The sequence below is a fragment of the Struthio camelus genome, chromosome 10 (genome assembly GCF_040807025.1).
Source record: "Struthio camelus isolate bStrCam1 chromosome 10, bStrCam1.hap1, whole genome shotgun sequence".
Lineage (NCBI taxonomy): Eukaryota > Metazoa > Chordata > Aves > Struthioniformes > Struthionidae > Struthio > Struthio camelus.
Genome location: NC_090951.1, coordinates 12,591,314 through 12,611,845, shown reverse-complemented (window position 1 = coordinate 12,611,845; position 20,532 = coordinate 12,591,314). Strand labels below are relative to the sequence as shown.

At 39.3% G+C, this 20,532-nt stretch overlaps 1 protein-coding gene across 3 annotated transcripts; it reads left to right on the top strand.

Annotated features, from left to right (window-relative positions):
- Positions 1-17: 17 nt before the first annotated feature.
- GPATCH1 (G-patch domain containing 1) lies at positions 18-20,525 on the top strand. Of its 3 annotated transcripts, none has more exons than XM_068955276.1 (22): positions 18-140; positions 2,646-2,826; positions 5,430-6,430; positions 8,053-8,187; positions 8,430-8,515; positions 8,977-9,137; positions 9,487-9,584; positions 9,777-9,835; positions 10,175-10,420; positions 11,287-11,434; positions 12,186-12,265; positions 13,419-13,623; positions 13,994-14,281; positions 14,629-14,810; positions 15,099-15,226; positions 15,490-15,623; positions 15,959-16,128; positions 16,831-17,035; positions 18,095-18,205; positions 18,691-18,815; positions 19,150-19,295; positions 20,209-20,525. In XM_068955276.1, the coding sequence occupies exons 3-22, from the start codon at positions 6,355-6,357 to the stop codon at positions 20,228-20,230; spliced, it is 2,805 nt and encodes a 934-aa protein (XP_068811377.1). In that variant the 5' UTR covers positions 18-140; positions 2,646-2,826; positions 5,430-6,354; the 3' UTR covers positions 20,231-20,525. The 3 variants fall into 3 exon arrangements, with proteins under 3 accessions (XP_068811377.1, XP_068811376.1, XP_068811378.1); XM_068955275.1 differs by having other exon boundaries at positions 5,257-6,430; XM_068955277.1 differs by having other exon boundaries at positions 5,257-6,430; positions 16,831-17,011; positions 20,209-20,523.
- Positions 20,526-20,532: the final 7 nt, after the last annotated feature.

Here is a 20,532-nt window from a genome sequence, read left to right as displayed (position 1 = left end):
GCCCCTGCGCCGGGGGCGGGGGGGGGGGGGGTCGGTGCCGCACGGCCGGAGCCGCCGCCGTTCCCGCCACCGGCCGCTTCTCCTCGGCGCCGCTCGCTCTTCGGCGGGGGGCTGCGCCCGCCGCGCTTCCCCGAAACCCTGTGAGGAAAGTTCTCCCTCCTCTGGTGGCGGCGACGCCCCCGGCGGCCGCGTCCCACCTGCCCCCTGCCTTTCCCGTGAATTTCTGTGGCGGAGGGGAGGGAGGGGGGAGCCCCCGGGCCGGGGGGGGTGAGGGGGCGGCGGGGAGGGGGAGGGGAGCCCCCGGGCCGGGGGGGGTGAGGGGGCGGCGGGGAGGGGAGGGGAGCCCCGGGCCGGGGGGGGGTGAGGTGAGGGGGCGGCGGGGAGGGGGAGGGGAGCCCCCGGGCCGGGGGGGTGAGGGGGCGGCGGGGAGGGGGAGGGGAGCCCCCGGGCCGGGGAGGGGGAGGGGGCGGCGGGGAGGGGAGGGGAGCCCCCGGGCCGGGGGGGTGAGGGGGCGGCGGGGAGGGGGAGGGGGAGCGGAGCCCCGGCCGGGGGGGCTGCGCCGGCTCGGTGCCCCCCGCTCTGATAAGGCCGCAGGATGTGCCGGGGAGGCGAGACTGGCCCTAAATCTGGGAAGCTGCTGTGGCACGAACCTCAGAATTGCAAAAATCTGCCGTGTTTGCAGTGAAAAGTCCCATTATCTTTGGAATATCCCGTCCTGTAACCGGCTTTGTAAATGTTTTTATTGGACTTTCGAGCAAGGAAATTGCAATATGGGCTCCTGTTGCTGCCCGGGCTTAACCTAGGGAGTTATGTGGGCGTTTATCGTTTGAAGATACAGCAAAATACTTAAACTGAGATTACCGAGCATATCTGTGCCCCCCCTCCCACCGCCCCTTTTCCTTTCATTTCCTTAGAAATACAGTGTAGTTGCGATATGCAGGAGTCAGGAAAAAATCTGCAGAGGCAACTTTTCGCTATCAAGAAAAAATAGCTTTGGAATTATATCTTCAATTTAAACTTTTTTTGAAGACGCCAGCGTCTCCAGTGAGCGATGCGTAGCAGTCTGGTTAAGCTGTGTGCCTGCGGTATGCGTTTAAGGAAGGAAACCAGAGCCAGCAGCTCCGAAATGTGGATCCAAAGATCTGATGCTGCCTCTCTTGAAGTCAGACTAATTTTTTTTAGGATTTAAATATTTTGCTCATATCTCTTCAGATTTTGTTCACCCTCACCCCAGTACCATTTCCCCCCAATAACCCTAAACATACTAGGCGGATATATCAAATATATGTTAAAAGATATAGGGAAAAGTGGGAAAGTAGTTTGGCTTGCTCCAGTTTCTCTTTAGAGGGTGTACAAATGTGCTTGAATTTAAATCTTCCTACTATTAGAAAAAGTACTGACCTCCCCCCACCAAATACTTCAAAATTAATCTTGCAAAATCAATGCAAATCTCCAGTGCAGTGCATTAAATTTAGTTTAAGTTACTAGGGGAGTTAAGTTAGTAATTTGCCAGCATAGACTATGTGGATACAATCTGGCAATTAAAACAGCATTAATGTGTCCATTTTGGGAATCTGCACTCCTTTCACTGGATTTATTGAAAACTGATTTCATTAAAAGGTTGCAGCTATTATTCCTGTTCGAGACATAAGAGTTTGTAGTCTGGTCAAAGGGTCAGGCGGTTAATGACAGGACAAGTGACTCCTATCGTGGCATGTGTAAATTACAAATTTGCATAAGTTTCTGCAGAGTTTGATTGCAAAGATAACTTACTTTTAGGATATCGTGGTGACAAAATGCAGCATTTGTCAGTTGCTGGTGGATACACTGAATAAAGGAAAGCCAGCAGCGCACCACACAGTAAATTTCTATGGCAAATAAGAGAGACCAAGATAGCTCTTAGAGGCTTCCTCCTCCGTGTTTGCTGTCCTCAGTACATCTCTCAAAAGTCTTAGGACTGCCAGATCAGGCTGTGCCTTTCCCTCACTTTGATAAAGGGTACTTCATCGTGCTTACACAGGATTGATCAAGTATTTCTTAATTAAGTCACTGTAAGTTTTGTCTGCATAAAGAGGACTCATGTTCCTAGTGAATTTGCTTTTTTTGCAAAAGGCACATGTTGATTGTATGATCTCAGTAGCTACAGATGAGCTGTGTAATGACGGGGTAGGAGCGCTCCCTGACCACGGAATGTAAATTGCAGCTTAAAACTTTCCAAAAACTGATTTACCCTCAACAGAACATGTTCCTAACCTTCTAACCAGATGGTTAAACATCTTGTCTCCAGTAACTTTTTGGTTGCTATTAGAATTCTTAAATAGAGGTGGGTTCATGCCACAGACTTTCTCAGTTTCTCAAGTTTATATTAATCGGAGGGTTTGGTTTGCTGCATTGTAAAGATGGAGTAATGAGAAACTCATGTTTGGGAATCAGAAACTAACGTGCCCTCAGAAAAAGGGGTGTGTAGCTGCAGATGTTTGGTTGGCATTCATCTTGAGTATTACGAGGGAGTAAATTTCTCTGAGAAAGCATCACTTCTCAGAGACAGCTTGCATCCAAAGAAAATCAGTGTGTTGTACCTAAAATATTAAACTGGAAAGCAATTAATCTATCTCTGAATCAAAAGTACCCTCTTTGTTTTACAGAACGTCTTGTGCTGACTTTCTGCACGTTCAGAGACAAACCAGCCAGGTGATCTAAAACACAAACCGCACTAAAAACAGCACAGAATGGCATAGCTTTAGAACAATGGTCCCAACCTTTGTTCCACGGTAGTCAAGCTAAGAGGGACCGGCATTTGGATAGCCTCACCACAGACACACAATGGTATGTATGGTATGTATATGTATGTACACATATACACATTATGTGCTGTATTTCTATTATGTCTGTGTCACTCCACTTGCTCATTCAGTCCCATCCTCTGCCCCTATCCTGGAAAACTATGTGAATATATGAAATTCCAGTCTTTATTCTTCGCTTTGGCTAATAGGAAATGGTCTCAGTTTGGGAAGTTCATTTCCTGCTAGGACCTGTGTTGATGAACTGCCGTATACTGAAAATATGAATCTGGTTTGACTTAGTAACTGGCAGCTGCTGCTCTTTGGGAAGAGAATGTTTCTTTTCTTGTGACTGTACAGACATTGTGGCTACAGGATGGTAACAGGTGCTTCAAAGACAGCTTTTGTCCCAGAGAGACGCAGGCTTATCAGCAAAAGCACATCAGAGTGATACTTTATGAGGAGGGAAGTATGCATCAAACTTGTGCTGTTTTTCAGGGTAGGTTCTCCAATTCTCAGTTACATATTTACCTTTCGGTCGTTGGTGGCTTTGAATAATAAACGTTGATTTTGAGAGGGAAGAGAAAAGATTTTGTCAATATCCCTGACAACCTGTAACTTTATGGATGATGAATACAACTGCAGCTAGAAATTAGCTATTTGAAGATCTAATTTTAAAGAAGACAGAATATAATGAAGGATATAGTAAAAAAAACCTTTTTGGTCCGCCTTCTTCATGCAGTAATTCAAAAACAGATGTTGAAAACTTATTAGAAAACTACAACTTGAAGTCCATCCATCGATTAGCCCAACTTCCACTTTTATGTACTTGTATTTAAGCTTTCATTTTTAAATGCTGATTTTTTTCACCGGCCAAGTGGCTGCAGAAATCTTACTCCAAACATAAACTGTGCAGACCTACAAATATTTTAGTTTTATTTCCATCAAGAGATATTGGAAGTATTGTCCTTAACAGTTCCAAATAACAATTTTCGCCTTGTTTAACAATTGTCGGAGACAGAGTTTACCATGGACAGGTAAATACCACTGTGATGCAAAAAGTAATTCTAATGTGAGAACAGACTTACAGGGAAACAAGATTTGATTGCACCATCTCTTTGAATTATGATATGCGAGACACTTAAAAGATTTTCTCTTAACATTGTGCAAAAAAAAAAAAAATTAGTTAAAGCCTGGGTGTATCAAATTGGTCCGCCTTCTTCACTTGACTATTCAGGACTTGACTATTCAGGAACAATTATTTCCTAAACAAAGAGAAAAAACTTCCATGCTAACAACTCCTTTTGCCACTATATGTTCTACCTAACTGCCTACTAATTAGTAATGATTTGAAAAGATAATGCCTGTAGATAAATGTCTGTCGCTTCATCTGTATTGTTTTAAAATGAATTGGAGACCTAAATTAAACAGACTACTCCCTATTTGCATAGAACTGTGTAAATATTTCCTATGGAAACCTGATACTATATGAAACTCAGGGAGTTTCAGTTTGAAAGAAACCAGTTCTGTGTATACAAACAAACACAAATGTTGGATTAGAGAATACACCATTAAACTTGCAAAGCATCGTATCTGTTAAGTGTAGGAGTCTTCCAAGATTTTTTTAAAATTTATTTATTTTCAAGGATTTCAAGGACCTGATGAGTCTGCTTATAGAAATTCTGGATTAATAGAAACTTCCAGAATCCATCTTTAGCATGAAATGAAGTGCTTTTGTTGTTGTTATTATGGTGTTTTACTTATAATATGTTGTGGTTTTACTGAATCTGAGTCTTAAAATGTAAGTTTGAGAAAGGAAATTAATCAAAATTGACGTAAGAGTTTCTCGTAGATAATTTGGGGGAAAGCTGCAAAATTAAAATCCAAATCTTGAGTTCCTTAGGTCTTTATTGATGTATATTTACTTGTTCTTATGTGATCACTATATATATGATTAATTTGCAAAACATGAATTCTGACCAGAATATCGATTAATTTTAATGCATCCCTAACATAAACTTCAGTACAGCAACCGAACTCCAAAGAAGTTTGCATCTCTCTAGTTAAGCTTTCATGCAACATAGAGCAGTTTCTTGCTGGTCACTTATATTCTAATTGATTATGCAATTTTCTGTAATCATACAGAAAAGAATAAATGCCTTATAATCAGTTCCCACTCGTTGTCCTTAAGTGTCCTTCAACCTGATCTGCTCTTTTTCACTAAACAAATGATATGAATGTGATGCATAATCCCAATACCTGGGGTTCTCTTTAAGAGCTAGCAGTAACCCAGTGACATATTTTATACTAGGGTGATTTAGCACATAGTTATCCTTTGAAGACAATGTTGTATATAAGAAAACGTTGTATGTGAGACTCCCCAAATAGATGCAAAGATACCTGAAAGTTGTCTCTTCAAGCGTGTGGAGGGATAACCTCTTTTCATAAAGCTAACATTATTCATTATATGTCATAGGCCTCTCAAAGACTTGTGAAAAATTAGCTGCTTCCCAAAAACACTTTTTTTTTTCATGAGGACTGGATAAAGTTACCAGTATGCTTCTGTGATTCCCTGGATAAAGAAAATGTAGCCATTTATAGTACCTCTGTACAACTCTTACTGCGTGTGTTGCCTTGAAACCCCTGCAGCAAGCTCTGTCCCTCGGCACACTACTCTTCAGGATGCTGCGGTAGGTCTTGGGCCATTTGCGAAACACAACCAGATCTCTTCAGGGCCCCTCTTCCAGCAGGGAGCAGCGATCCATCGAAGTATTTTCAGAAAGTGGCCAAACCCTGCGATCAGCAACGCTACGTTGGGAGCACAACAAAGATGTGAACAGGTCCAGACGGCCGGTCACTGTGCACGCCATGTTTCAAACACGAGACTGAGAAGAATCGCAAGGAACTTCTAGACCAGTTCAGAGAAAGGGACAAGGTCCTAAGAAACAGGAACAGTCTGAAGAGTGACTGAAGTTGCTCAATTCACAGATATTTTAGCAGAGGGAATGGAGTTTTCTGTAGTTTTTGACTTCCTTCCCCAGAATTTGTAATTAGATAGACAATAACATAGTATTACCGTTGATCATTGACTGATACCTTTGAGTTAAAAAAGTGACTAGCAAGAAAAATACTAAAAAGCCAGTAGTAACGTAAATCGTGACCTAACGGCTGCACAGATCTTGCACTTACGGAGCTGGAAATACATGTATTAGCCTTTGGAGCGTTTAGTGACTAAAAAACAGGCTTTATAAACGCAAGGGGAGGAGAAAGAAAAAGCAGCTGGACTATTTGAAGGTGAAAGCGCAGCCGGAACGAACGCCGCGACTGGGGCGCCGACTGCTGCGCACGTCGCTTTGGGGAGGGCTCGGGCCAGCAGGTGGTTGACCGGACGGAGCTCTCCGCCGGCTGGAGGCTGCAGTGCCCGAAATTAAACCCCCGCGGGACGCTCGTTCTCAAGCCGCCTCACCCGCCGCCGCGGGCCGGGCCGGGCCTGAGGGGAGGTGCCCCGCCCCGCCCCGCCCCGCCCCGCCCCGCGTGACGCAGCTGTGTCCGCGCGAGCCGCCGTCGCGGCAAGATGGCGGCGGAGAGCAGCGACAGCGAGGAGGAGGACTTGGTGAGCTATGGCCGGGCGCTGCCGGCCCTGCAGGAGGGTAAGGCACCCGGCGGCCTGGCACAGCCCGGCTCTCCCTCCCCTCCCCGCGCCGCGTCCCGCGGGCCTCGGCGCTGCGCCTCCTGCCCGGCGCCGGGCGTGCGGCCTGGGCCGGCCGCTGAGGGCGGCGAGCGTTGCCGCGGCGCCCGCGGGCAGCTCTGACGGCCGAGGCCGCGCCGCTCGGTTGGCACGGTGTCTGTTACGGCGCTGCGAGCGTTTGTGCCGGCGGTGGCGGTTGGTGCGTCCTGCTTCCGCTGGGGGCGTGTGGTCTCGGGCGACGGCGTAGGTGAGCACGTCTTGCAAACCCGGCTAGACGCGCCCGTGCCGGTGTTGTGAAAACTTTCAGCTCGGTGTCAGGGTTCCTGTATTTCTGCAATCTCCCGGCTGGTGTTAGTACGACTCAGTTCAAAAAGCAGTCGAGCACTGGCTTGTTTTGGGAACGGTACATCTGAGAATAAAGGTGGAGGTTTTATTTCTGTTGCTTATGGAAGATTGGAAAGAATGGTAATGCCTCATGAAGACAGGATTGCCGTTGAGTTTTTCAGATATACAATGTTCATTTTTTCTTGAAATAACGTACTTAGTTAATCAAAGCAATAGCAGAAAGATAGGAAAAAATACTTGTTCTAATTTGCAAAGCACATTAGGCACTAATTACCAGCCATAATCTTTGCTGGCGTTAAAGACTAACTTTATAAAAATCCCCCTGCTCTTTGTAGTTTACTCTGTCATAATGTTAAACATGGGATCACTCATTTTAATAATAGTTTATTTCCTGTTTAAAAGTGGTAGATACATTTTTTTTTTTTCCCTGTTCAGCTCACAAAATGACATGCTTGCTGGCTGCAAATAAGTGTCCTGTCATTAGGAGCTTTGAAGCTTTGCGGAGTCCAGTAACGTTTATATGTGTATGTCTTTTCCACTCAAGTCTTTGCCAAGAGTTGTGCATTGGGCCTGATCCTGGGATTGCCCACCACTAGGGTTAATGTTTAGTGTTGGGGGTAGCTTTGTTTAAATCACTAGAGGTGCTGCTTTAAGAAAAGTGTTATGATGGACAGTGATCTAACAGTGACAAACAGTTTCAGTGGACTAATACTCAGAGAAACTGTAGCATTGGATATTAATTTCCCTAGTTTTCCAGTCATGGTATTTTTTGGCATATATTGGAAAAAAAAAAACCCTATAGTTAAATTATGATCCAAATTCTCCTTAATATTTTTAAATTAATTATTTGGTGTTTTAAACCTTTCTCGTGCTTTGCAAATAGTTCTTAGGTGCCTCTAATGGAGAGGTAAAATATTATATATAATGACTAGGTCATTAAGCAGGCAGATAATTTATGACTGTCTGACCATAGGAAAAAAAAATGCTGTCGGAACTAGTTAGGATTTAGGATTTCATCTGAACGCGTTATGCTTTTGTCCTCGCATTATGTGTTAATAGTCCATACAAGTATTTAAAGCAGGGTGGGAAGAAGTACAACTGCTGATGCTTTCCGCTTCAGGGTGGCTACTGTTTGAAGCAGTTGTTAATTGCAAGGAGGAAAAGGTTTCTGGAAGAAGCGGAGACTCCGTTCTTTATGCGTGTTGTGACTTACTTTCTACATTGCTTATCTGATCGTAGGTGAACGAATTAAAAAGCCAGTTCCTCTTCAAGAGCAGACTGTTAAAGATGCAAAGGGACGATATCAGCGTTTTCATGGAGCATTTACTGGTGGTTTCTCTGCTGGTTACTTCAACACTGTTGGCACAAAGGAAGGTTAGCTATTTTCGGGTCTTCTGGGAAGAACTACTTGATTAGCATAATATAACAGTTGTGAAAACAAATTAACTGTCATGAAGCAAATTTTCTCTGCTCTTGTACTGTACGTAGTTGAAACAGTGTCATTGATGTTATTTCCCTTTGAGTTTTCTGACTACAGTTTATAAGGTTGAAATATTTGAGTTATTTTCAGATATTACATTGACTCTACCTTACTTTGGTATTTGCTTTCCTTAAAGGATGGACTCCTTCAAGTTTTATATCATCACGGCAGAAGAGAGCAGACAAAACCGTTCTTGGGCCGGAAGACTTCATGGATGAAGAGGTAAGTCAGAAAGGAATACAGATCTTTTGGAAGTAGTTGCCATGACTTCAAGGTTTGACTGTTTTTGATGCAATGAAATCTATCTGAGAACTTAAATAGTAAAAACTGAAGTAACTTTAGATTACATCTTGTATTCAGTGTTATACTCCTGGGTCCCATGGGCATGTTTCCTAGGTTCACTTAGGAAGCTCCTGTAATCTCTGTCTTAAACGAAACCAAACCCACAAACAAACAAACCCCTCGTCTCTATTGGGAAATACAAATCAAAAAGAGATGTTTGAAGTTGTTTAAAATACGGCTCCCTTTCAAGTTGCTGAAAATGTAACTGTATACATGGCTTGAAAAATTTAGCCACTATGAAGGGCACATCCTGTTTTCTTTCCTTTACCACTACTGTAAGTGTGCATTTGAAGGAAAAATATTTTTAATGAAAACTGTCCCATTTTGTGTGTATTTTCCAGGATCTTAGTGAATTTGGGATAGCACCAAAAGATATTACAACTACAGATGATTTTGCATCCAAAGCCAAAGATAGAATAAAAGAAAAAGCTCGACAAATTGCAGGAGTAGTTGCTGCCATTCCAGGAACAACTGCCTTTGATGATTTAATAGGACCATCAAAGTAAGTAGATTCCAGATAATCAAGCAATTCTTCTCCCTTTGAAGTGTGGTAGTGGTAAGAAAATGAGTATTTTGCCACAGTAATCCGTGAAAGAAATGGAAGATCTGCAGCATTACACTTTCAAAGTGGCTTCCACCTGGATTTTTGTTTTGTATGTGCGGATTTGTGCCAGGTAAACACGTACAAAGTAGGATGTAGCATATATAAAAATGATGATATGTTCAAATTTGCTTTTTAAAAAGTGTGCTGTGAAAGCATAATCTCAGATGATACAAATGTGCGTTATTTCTCAAGGAATATTAAACCTATGTATTTGAGGTAATTTTATTGTTCTTTGTTTTCTTCTTAGAATAACAATTGGAGTTGAACTGTTGAGAAAAATGGGCTGGAAAGAAGGTCAAGGAATTGGACCTCGAATCAAAAGAAAGCCCCGTAGGCAGAAACCTGGTATGTTCAGTATACTGCCTGAACTGAGTAGTGGAAAGTTAGCTTTCACAGACCTGTTAAGGTCATATTAACAGATATATTAAGAGATTCACTTTAAACCTCTTTTTAAACCTCATTTTATTTGATCTGTTTCTTTAAGCTGAATTGAATAAAGAATTATAATTTAGTATAATGCTGTTATGTCTTTTACAGATCCTCAAGTGAAAGTATATGGTTGTGCATTACCACCTGGACTGTCTGAGGGTTCTGAGGTACTGTACAGGCAAAAGTTTTCTGTTGATTCATGTGAAAATCAAAAAGTGTATTAACATGCACCAATTTTTTTTTTGATATTTTTAAACAATTTTTAAACACATAGCTTTATTTTTTCAAGTATTCATACAATTTATGAGGCTTACTGTGAAAAAGGGTTACTGTATCTAAATTTAGCCTTTTGCTAGCTAAGCACATGCAGTTCATATGTAGTTTCATATATGTGTTAGGGAATTTAAGCTTGCCTAGTCTCATATTAGCTAAATATTGTAGAAACTCAAATACAAAGCCCTTTTATACAGAGGTATTTATTGTTATGTACTTCTATCTTGTATAAGGATGAAGAGGATGAATACCAGCCAGAGAATGTGACGTTTGCACCGAAAGATGTAATGCCTGTAGATTTGACTCCAAAAGAGAATGTCCACGGACTTGGCTATAAGGGTTTGGACCCCACACAAGCTTTGTTTGGTATCTCTGGAAGAGAACATCTTAATCTTTTCACAGGTGGCTCTGAAAAGACAAGTGATCTTCTTGGTGATCTGAGACACAGTAAAGGAAGAAAGCTAGGTATCACAGGCCAGGTAAAGAGATGGTTTAGTGTATATTAGTAGCATAATAAATCTCAATAAATTTCTATTTCCTTCTGTGGAAGGCACTGAGACATGGTAGCGTTATTGTAGGAAACTTCAGCTGGTTTGAGAACGAGGTTAGGAGTCTACCTTTTTTTTGTGATTTAACTTGCTTAATAAGATGTGGACAAGTCCTTAGAAGTCTTAAATGTCTTAATTTATCAACTTTGTTAAAGGGAAATGTAAAAATATCTCATTGAGTAATTGGACTGAGAAAATTATTTTGGTCACAGAAAGCTGATATTCTATATGCATTTAGTTTAAATATTTTTTTCTGTCAGTGTTGTTGAATCTTTCCAGTAATGCTGAATCTGTTGGTTAGAGGGGTTTTGCTGGCCTCCGTTATATTTGTACTCCTTATGTAGAAGGAGCACTGTCAATTTATATAGTTTTGGGAATCATACTTGCTTCTCATGCTGGCTCTTTTTTGAGGATTTATCTGGTCTTTAGTCAGAATGCAATTTTTGTTGTGTGGAATTGGGCGGTTGTTCTCACCCTGTGCAGACGCTGTCATTGGCGTTTGATCTGTACAGTGTCGTCAGCTCACTGTCCCTCCCTGCCTGGGGAGTGAAATACTTGGGTTTTTTTTTTGTTTTGGTTTTATCATGTCCCCCTGCCCCCAGTTGATAGCACTTATTTTCTATGATGCAGTAAATTGTTCCCAGTATGTATGTATATAGCTATATCTATATAGAGAGTGAGGTGCATCTACCTCTCTATATATATGCATGCACACACATATGTAGGCGCATTGTGACGTGTGACTTAAAGGTGGTATTTTTAGGTTTTGAATTCTCGTTATTTCAAATATATTTTAGGCTTTTGGTGTAGGAGCTTTAGAGGAGGAAGATGATGATATTTACGCAACTGAAACATTGTCAAAATATGATACGGTTCTAAAAGAAGAGGAACCTGGAGATGGTTTATATGGTTGGACAGCACCTAAGCAGTATAAATCCAAAAAAAGTAAGAATTCTAGTTCTAGCAAAGAGTTGAAAAAATATTGCATAACTGTACTCTGTTTTCCAAATCTTTTAATCTTAAATCGACTGGTATTTTCTAGCCCTGATATCTGATAACTTAATCTAGTCTTCTTTCTATAATGATGTGTCCAAATCCTGGAATTATTTTTTTTTTTTTATGTCTCTCACTAATTCCAGTTTAGATTAAATCCTAAATTTGTATTTCAAAGTGGACAATATATGCTGCTTTGTGAGATGTAGCATTCAATCCCAGTGACAGGAATAGAAAGATGATTTTTGACTAATACCTTCGATGTAAGTCCCAAAACTTGCAAAGAGGTTTTTAGGTAGAATTACATATTTTCAAACAATACTATTTGTACACTTTATCTTGATGCTGTTTTATTTTTAGTGCAGCTTTTAAGTGCATGAAATACTTCCATGATTTTTAGAGTATTTGATGTCAGTTGTGTGCTATTAATGGTACTTACGATGTGCCACTGTGGAGCGCCGTTAACTATTGTCTAACCGTTAGTGCTGTTCATCTTACTGCATTCTCTCTGGTAGTAGTTTTTAGCTGTATAATGCTAATCCAAATTCAGATCCCTTAAATTTAAATGAAAGGCAATGAAGACAAACATATACAATTGAGCCACTGGAAATATAATGTGGAATGGGAAACGTACGGGGAGAGGGAAGCTTTTTGCTAAACATACATCTTTTAAATATTGACCAGCTCTGTATTTTTTTCCTAGGGTGTGAAACAGAAGTTAAATATATAGGCAAAATCTTGGATGGTTTTTACCTGGCATCAAAGTCATCAGCTCCAAGCAAGGTAAGCAGATGTTGACATTCTTATACTAAGAGTCGTATCTGCAAGAAAGAAATCTCAAAAGCAAATTGACATGTAAGCTGTATGGATTTTATTGTGGTTAATGCTTTTTTTATGTTTTTAGAAACAAAAGTGCTGGTTAGTGATAAAGATTGAGGAGTAATCAAAAAAACCCTGTTGCGGGCTATTCGAAACAAGCGTTAAATTTGTTGGACTAGTGGATGAACTTGAACTTTTCCCATGTGCTGGCTTTAAGCAAATACTTTGCACGCTATCCACTGTTACTTGGCCTAAGGTTGGAGCAATGGTTTGATTTGCCTGTGAAATGAAAAATGTACGTGTTCTGCTTATAGATCTTCAAATATAACATCCAATGTTTTCTGATAATCAGGCCCCGTGCTTCATCCAGTTCAGTGTTTTGATGATAAGTCAATGTTAGCCCTATTCTTAGGATTGCATCTTACATGCCATATATATTTGCATAAATTAGAATGAGATAGCGTAGAATTGTGTGACACTCCCCTTTTCTGAATGAAGAGAAAGGAAGAAAATTTGTATGGTGCATAAAAATGTGTAGCATGGGAGGCATTGGGATAACTTTTGTAGTAACAGCTTGAATGAAGAGTGTGGGGAGGGGGTAAAGGATTTTGAAAGATATTAAAATACGTTAAGCATAGGGGAAGTATTCAAAAGTCCAATTAATTTACCAAATCTTATGTGACTTATATTTTTAAAAAATTTCATTAATAAGCAATATCCAGAACATTTTCTCAAATAAAAGCAGTGCATATTCAATAACTCGCTAATTTTTGCTGCTGCTTCATGCACGTATTTTTCTTGTTTTTTCCATAATTTTTATGTATTAACAACATAACATTTTGTTCCCCAAATTTGTATTACAATGCCAATGACTTATTGACCTAGTCTAAAAGATATGGTAGCTTGTAATATCATTTTCTATTATTAAGATATGTAAATTGAAGAATTTTTAGATTGGATGACCTTTTCTGAAAGCATGAAACAGTATTCATATGTCTAAGAAGACTAACCCTTTAACACAGGGAAGGAAATGTAATGTATAAGTGTTAAATACAAAGTTGTTTCTCTTTCTCCGTATTTTTTTATTTGTTTGTTATGTTTTGTTTTCCTCTGGAAGACTTATCCACCGCCTGACCTGCCACGAGATTACAGGCCAGTCCATTACTTTCGACCTGTGATAGCAGCTGGAAATGAAAACTACCATTTACGGAAGGCATTAGAGGAATCAACTGGAAAACTTGAGAATGACAAGACGCAACAAAGCAGGCATACACTGAATGCATCTCAGAGGAGGGAACGGCTAGGGGAAACTGTTCTGAAAGGTATTGATATATGTGACCTTTGCTTGTGTTTCAGACCCTCAGTTTGTTTTGCGTAACAATTTTATAATTTCAGTCCGGACTTGAACACTGTGTTCCATTTTAAAAGTTAAATCTAATTGATGTAGCTAGAATACTTTGACATTGTCCAATTTCATCTCTACGGAGCGATTATTGACATACCTGCCTGCATTTTCACTTATGATTATTCATCTTTGTTATTATGTTGTTTATAGTTGTTAAGGGGCATTTTCTCCAAATGTGTATGCATAGCGGTAGGCTTCCCCCCCCCCCCCCCCCCCCCCCAATGTGGCAAAAATACTTGCAGTAATTTTTAATTTCTATTTATTTCGTATTGTTTTTTTGGTTTTAGGTCCTGCTCCTTCTGTTCTGGAGTATCTGTCTGAGAAAGATAGAGAAAGACTGAAAGAAGTGAAACAAGCATCCGAGCAACAAATTAAAGTAAAAATGTTACCTCAGCAGTCACAAAATAGCAGATTCCAGCCAGCCTCTGCAGATGATGCTTCTCACAAGTGGCAAATGTTTTTGGGGAGTCAGTTAGCAAATGCTGGTTCTAGTGACTTCAAACCATTTGCAAGAAATCCGGAAAAACAAAAAAGATATGAAAGTTTTGTGCAGAGTCTTAAACAAGGACAAAAAGGTAACTAAAAAGATGAATCCTCACATTTTTATTGTTCTCTGGCGGGGGAAAAATCTCGGTGTGTGTGTGTGTTGTCCTATTCCATTGTATGTTTGGTATGAGTGCTCTTTTTGAAAATGTCTTGCATTTGGCAAATACCATCACTCTCACTATATTGAAAAATTATCTCCACTTACCAAGGAATAATCCAGCTGAGATTAATACTGTACCTAAACTAAATACTCATTAAATAATTGCGGGAATGTTTGCTTTTTATCTTATTTTTGCTTGAATCTCAGTGATTTGTATCTGCATGAGACTTAAGTAAGCTTTAAGCTCTGCTAAGCATTTCTCTCCTTAACTTGTAGTAGATACGTTGGAACATTATTTAGACCCGAGTATGACAGAATGGGAGCGAGGAAGAGAACAAGAGGAGTTCTTTCGTGCAGCGATGTTCTACAAATCTTCAAACTCAGCACTGTCATCCAGGTTTACCCGGGCCAAGTATGAAGATGATGTTGATAAAGTGGAAGTTCCTCGGGACGAAGAGGTAGTTACGGTTGTAACTTTCAGTACATTAGAGCTGCAATTGCTGCTTCAACTATGACTTTCAAAATCCTTTGTCTTTAAAACTCCTTTGTAGGTTAACTCAATAATGTTTTGTTTCCCTTGTGTCTAGTAAACCTCTAAAAAAAAAAAACCTCACTGCATATAAAAGCAGTGATTTGTTAACTGGACTTAAACGTATGTGCCTGTCTGTTTCTCAGTATTACAACAGTAATATTCAATTCAGTAAGCCGTTACTTATCTAGCAGATGTAAACGTTTGACTTTTTCAGAATGATATCGATGATAAGGAGTCTGCTGTGAAGATGAAGATGTTTGGCAAGCTCACAAGAGACAAGTTCGAATGGCACCCTGAAAAGTTATTGTGTAAAAGATTTAACGTTCCTGATCCATATCCTGAGTAAGATAATTGATTGAAAGATACAAATATTTTTTAAACACTTTTTGAAAATTCTGCCAGTTGTAATATATATTTTTTGATTAGCAGATATAACGTAGTACCTGCTAATGCTTTAATTGGCCTCATTAAACATGGTGAAATCGCCCCTGTCAAAATAGTATGCATTTTAAGGAGTGCTATAGGTGTTTAAGCTTGTTGTAGATAATTTGAGGCCTTATTTTACGGTGTTGAAAACGGTAATCAACAAACGTTTGTCTCTCTAGTTCTTCCATTGTTGGATTACCAAAAGTGAAACGAGACAAGTATTCTGTATTCAATTTCCTAACCCTGCCTGAGGCCACCACATCTGTAACTCATGCAACAAATGAAAGAATTCAGCAGAATAACAATCAAAACAGTAAGTTGGTTGTTATTTTGTTCGTGTAGCTATAAGAGTTAAGGGTATAGAAAACGCTGTGGTCTTTGTCATGGAGAATGAACTTATCTACCGGATTTTTCATCAAAAAGGGCAAAATATTTAAAAGTAGATTCAGTGACATAAGAGCTGAAGTCTGTAAGATTATGCTAATTTCTTTCACCTAAAATATCTTTATCGGTTAGCTATTCAGTTAAAAGGATTTAAAAAGTGTCAAACCATACTGAAGAAGCAGGGTAATTTAAAATGATCGTTGGGTTATGAAATGCAGTATAGTTTAGCATGCAACTGATCTGAATGTTTGGGACTTTTTTTAGAACTAAAGAAACCTTCAAGATGGGATGTATCAGATAAAGAAAAAGAGAAAAAAGATTCTATCAGTGAATTCATTAGTCTTGCTAGATCAAAAGCTGATGTTCAGCAGCAGCCACCAGTACCAACGACAGAAGAACGCGGAACTGAGACAAATGAAACTCTTCCCAGTGAGGTGGGTAAACAGCTGGTTTTGAACTTGAAGGGGATCGGCTGCAAATCTTGTTAACCTTGAAATAGTGTTGGGTAGCATATGCACTGAGATCTTACAGATTGGTTTACAGAAGGGTCAACTCAGGATGAGCGAAGAGAAGGTGGAATTTGCACTTAAGAACTTTGAGGTTTATAACTGTGGGGTGTATAACCTTTACAGCATGCAAGCGTAGCAAGTATGACTAGAAGGAGCAGCTTAAGGAAAGATAAAATGTAGCTCAGCGCTCTGGGGGTTAAATTTAGTCCCTTAGAGCCACTGAGCTCACAGACACAGAATATATGTTTTTTTCTGCTTTGAATGGAGGATGGCGCATACCTTGTGGAGAAAGGTGATCTTTTCCTTTTGCTTAAATTCGCCTTTAGCAGTGTATAATTGAAGTCTCACTTAATGAATTAGAATGTATAGTATCTTTTTATTCTTAACAGTGCATAGAGCACAAAGTGCAGTACTCTTTACACAAAAATGACTTTGTTTAGCAGTGTCTCAAGGTTTTACTATTTTGGGTTAACAGTTCTAAGCTTGCATACTTCATATCTATTGTGATATTTGATAGTTCTGTAAACACATGACAGAGTGTTTGAAGGTATGTTATTATTTAGCTTACCAGAGAGAGATTCTTTAGAGTTTTGGTGTTTAAATATTATTTCTGATGTTGTTTTACAGATTGCTAATGAAGATCAGGATCAGGAAGAAGAAAGCAGACCATCCATGGACTTATTTAAGGCCATCTTTGTGAGTTCCTCAGATGAAAAATCATCTTCCTCTGAGGAAGAAAGTGATGAAGAACATCAGCCAACTGTTTCTGTAATAAATTCAGAAACTACCAAGCAGGTTGATCTACCAGGTAGTTCCTCGTCTAATATGCAAGGTAGTACTTAATGGATGTTTGTGTTCATATATATCTTGAAAAAGTGTTATTTATGAATCAGTAGTAGTTTTATAAAAAGTTTAAGCACTCTCAGGCTAGCAGGACCATGGTCGTCCAGCTCCACCAGTGCCAGATGAACTGCACACGTAGAAATTCTGGATAAGACGGTACTGAATAACACTTTGCATTTTGCAGCGTTATTTGTGTGGCTGTGAGTCTTGCATACTACTTTACAAGTAGGCTGTCCTGTGGAATTTACTTGTTAAACTGGGAGGGGGAACAGCACATGCAGTGTCGAAGCATCCTTCAAAGGAAAATATGAGGGAATTTTTATACTTGCAATAAGTCACAAGGTAGATGATAAATTACAGTTCTCTTGAGGATATTTGCAAGTTTAGAAATAAATAAGTTACCTGTATTTGATAAGTAATTTCCCTTTCTAAATATTGACATTCCAGGAAAACGTAATGTTGAAATAATTTTAGTAAGTCATCAGTAAGTTGCATTTTATTTGTATTCTAGTTATAAAAATTGCTAGAATACTTCTATGAGAGAAGGAGAAGACCAATCTGTTGGCTGTAACAAGTTCTTATGTCTTCAGGATGTCATTATGTTAACAAAACATGCATTATACTTAGTAGATTACAGTGGAAATACTTTGTCAACTTACTGTCAAACTTGGTTCTGTTAACATCTAATTTTTAGTGTTTATGAACTTTGTAGATGTTGTGGAGTTTGTCATTAATGTGAAATAACAAAGAAGTAGCACTACGTTACTAAATGAAAGCAAGCCCAGGCAGCAATATTAATTAATTTGTAATTGTAGAGTAAAAAGGTCAGTTTTGATTAAGGGGAGGAGGGGAAAGGGGGTAGTATGTTGACGTGTTTGGGGTTGTCAGCACGCCAGATGGCCAAGGAAGTCCATAGAGAGATAAAAAGTTTATCTGTTTGTTTTCTTAGAAGCTTTTAGAAAGTCTACTTTAACTTTCTTCAGCACTTCTTAGAATAAGTATTGTCTTATTTTCCTGTTAAATAAAAAAAGGTTTTGTAATTTGGTAGAGAATGTGGCTGCTACAACCGAGCTTGGCCTTCCTTTGCTGCCTGCTTCGAAGGAGGAACTGGATGTGGCAGAGGAATTTGGGCCAAAGTTGCCTCCAGCTTTCTCTTCTGGTAGGTCCTGCAGACTTTTAGTTTACAAATTCTATACGTTGAAGATGTATGCAAGTGGCATCGTGTTTTTCTTTTAAAAAAAACATTGGTGAATTCTTAATTTACCTCTTAAATGCCTGTGCTATGTCAAACTGGAACTGGCAAACGCTTTGTTACCATGCTGGGATCTGCTAGCAGGGTCCTCTGCCTGTATAGCAACTTTGACGTAGCTCTGCAGAAGCAGTGTTAATAAACCGTAATGCTGTAGGACCACCATTGTATGTTTTTTTTGGTTTGTTTGTTTACTTGTTTTTTTTTTAATACAGGTTGCAAAGGTATTTAATTGGAGCAGGAAAGTTACAATTGGGAGCTTTAGGCATTCTGTTTCCATTTGAAGGCTAAGATTTTTAAAACCCCATATCAGTTTAAAATTTATATGAAATTTAATATCATAGTTACCTTTATTTGTTCATGTTTTTAGTTTCCACTTTTGCTTTGCAATTTAGGGCCTATTCAGCAACAAGAATCAGTAGTGCCAGCAAGTTTTCCTGGGCCTAGTAGGAAAGAAAAACATAAAAAGAACAGAGAAAAACACCGGACTAAGAGAGACCACAGACATAAAAAGGAAAAGGTATTTTTATGTTGAATTTGTATGCGGAAGAACTGAGGCATGTTCTGAAAACTGTATATAATTCATGACGTGTACAAATAATAATCAAATTTTTGTTGAGGGGGTTGAGCATTTGGGATGAGTTGTGTCATTTTACTTTTCCTCTTTTAATGCCGGCTGAATAGTGATAGAGGTGTTATTGTTGGCGTTTTGTCTCTGTTAAGCTTGCATTTTACACTGAAATCAGCTTTTAAGGGTTTCTTTTTTCTTTTCAGTGTTGTTGCCTTTCAGAATTACCTACATCTTTCAAAATGAGAAGTAATGTAATAAGGGACTATTTCTTTTCTTCTTACAGAAAAAGAAACAGAAGAAGCACAAAAACAAAGGAAAACATAAGAATAAAAAATCAGAAAAAGATAGCAGCTCAGACACTGAAGACAGCAGTGACAGCCTTAGTGATATAGAGACCACAGGCTTGTCGCCCAAAGAGCTTCTAAGAAGGTAAATAGAAAATTTCCTGAAACACTTGCAAGTTGTTCTAGTTATCCACTGCACTTGCATTTATATGACTTGCCATTTCAGGGAACCTATTTGCAACAAATATGGATCATGCAATCTCTATTTATATAAAATACTGACCAGTTTGTTTAAACAGGTTAGGAAAGATTACAAATATTAGGCATATTAAGTTCTACGGTAATTAATTTTAAAGATAGAAGTCTTGTGGGGTAAAGGGCACTGAACAGACAACTCTGTACGTATGAGTTAATGCAGATCATTGTTATAGGTGACTGATAATTTTTGAAGGTATTTTGAATGGGAATTAAAAATTGAGTCAGTGCAGGTGGTGGTATTTCCATCACTTTGTCTACCTCTCCTAACTTGGAAACTTTTAGAAGCAATATTGTCTGTTTCAGAGTGTTTCGAATCTGCTTCAGTCTGTTGATAATCAGCAAAAAACCCAATTCAGATAGGTGCACGATGTGGCAATGATGTTTAAGGTAATTCTGTGCTTGAGCAAGAAGCAATGCAGCAAGCAGAACAATGCTGGAGTCGTGTGCGTTCCTGCTAAGCTGATTCTTATTAGCTGAAGGAGGTCTCAATGTATTTGTTGAAGTATCACATCCAGCTGTCCCTATTATGGCAAAGTCATTGTAGTCTACTTGTTTAGTGGATTGGATTGGTACAAACAGGAAAAGTTGGCCTTCCAGGAGGCTCTGCCTCTTATTGCTTTGAAAATTGAATTGAATTTGTTATGTATTTGTGCTTTCTTTGGGTTTGCCTGTCTTTTTGCATCACTGAGATAAAAAGTGGTTACTTCAGACTAAGGCTTAAGAAACTGCTCAAGTAACTAAATATTCCTGATGTTGTGTGTAGCTCTTCAATTTTCTCTTTCTTTTTGTCTCCCTCTTAGACTGAAACAACTTCAGCACTGAAGAGGTAGCTTGCTTTCCTCAGTGGTGTGTGACTTTATCTCAAATTTCTGATCTCCTCCGTGATGGTAGATCAACAATGTATTGTGTACTTCAAAGCGCTGTAGATACTGTATTCATATTGAATTTGTTTTGAAAGTACAAGTGTATTCATTTTGTGATGCTTCATAAATTCAAAATTTATGGATTATGGAATGTTGAAAAGACCTCTTATGCAGTATACTCTGAAATACTGCAGGCTCTGTTTTAATTGAAATTAAACTTAAGATATTTTAATAAACTAAGTATTACAAATCACTTTTTGT

Coding starts and splice junctions, on each gene's coding strand:
- GPATCH1 (XM_068955276.1), top strand. CDS start 6,355: ATGGCGGCGGAGAGCAGCGACAGCGAGGAGGAGGACTTGGTGAGCTAT. Junction 6,431..8,052: donor GCTGCCGGCCCTGCAGGAGG/GTAAGGCACCCG, acceptor ATCTGATCGTAG/GTGAACGAATTAAAAAGCCA. Junction 8,188..8,429: donor CACTGTTGGCACAAAGGAAG/GTTAGCTATTTT, acceptor CTTTCCTTAAAG/GATGGACTCCTTCAAGTTTT.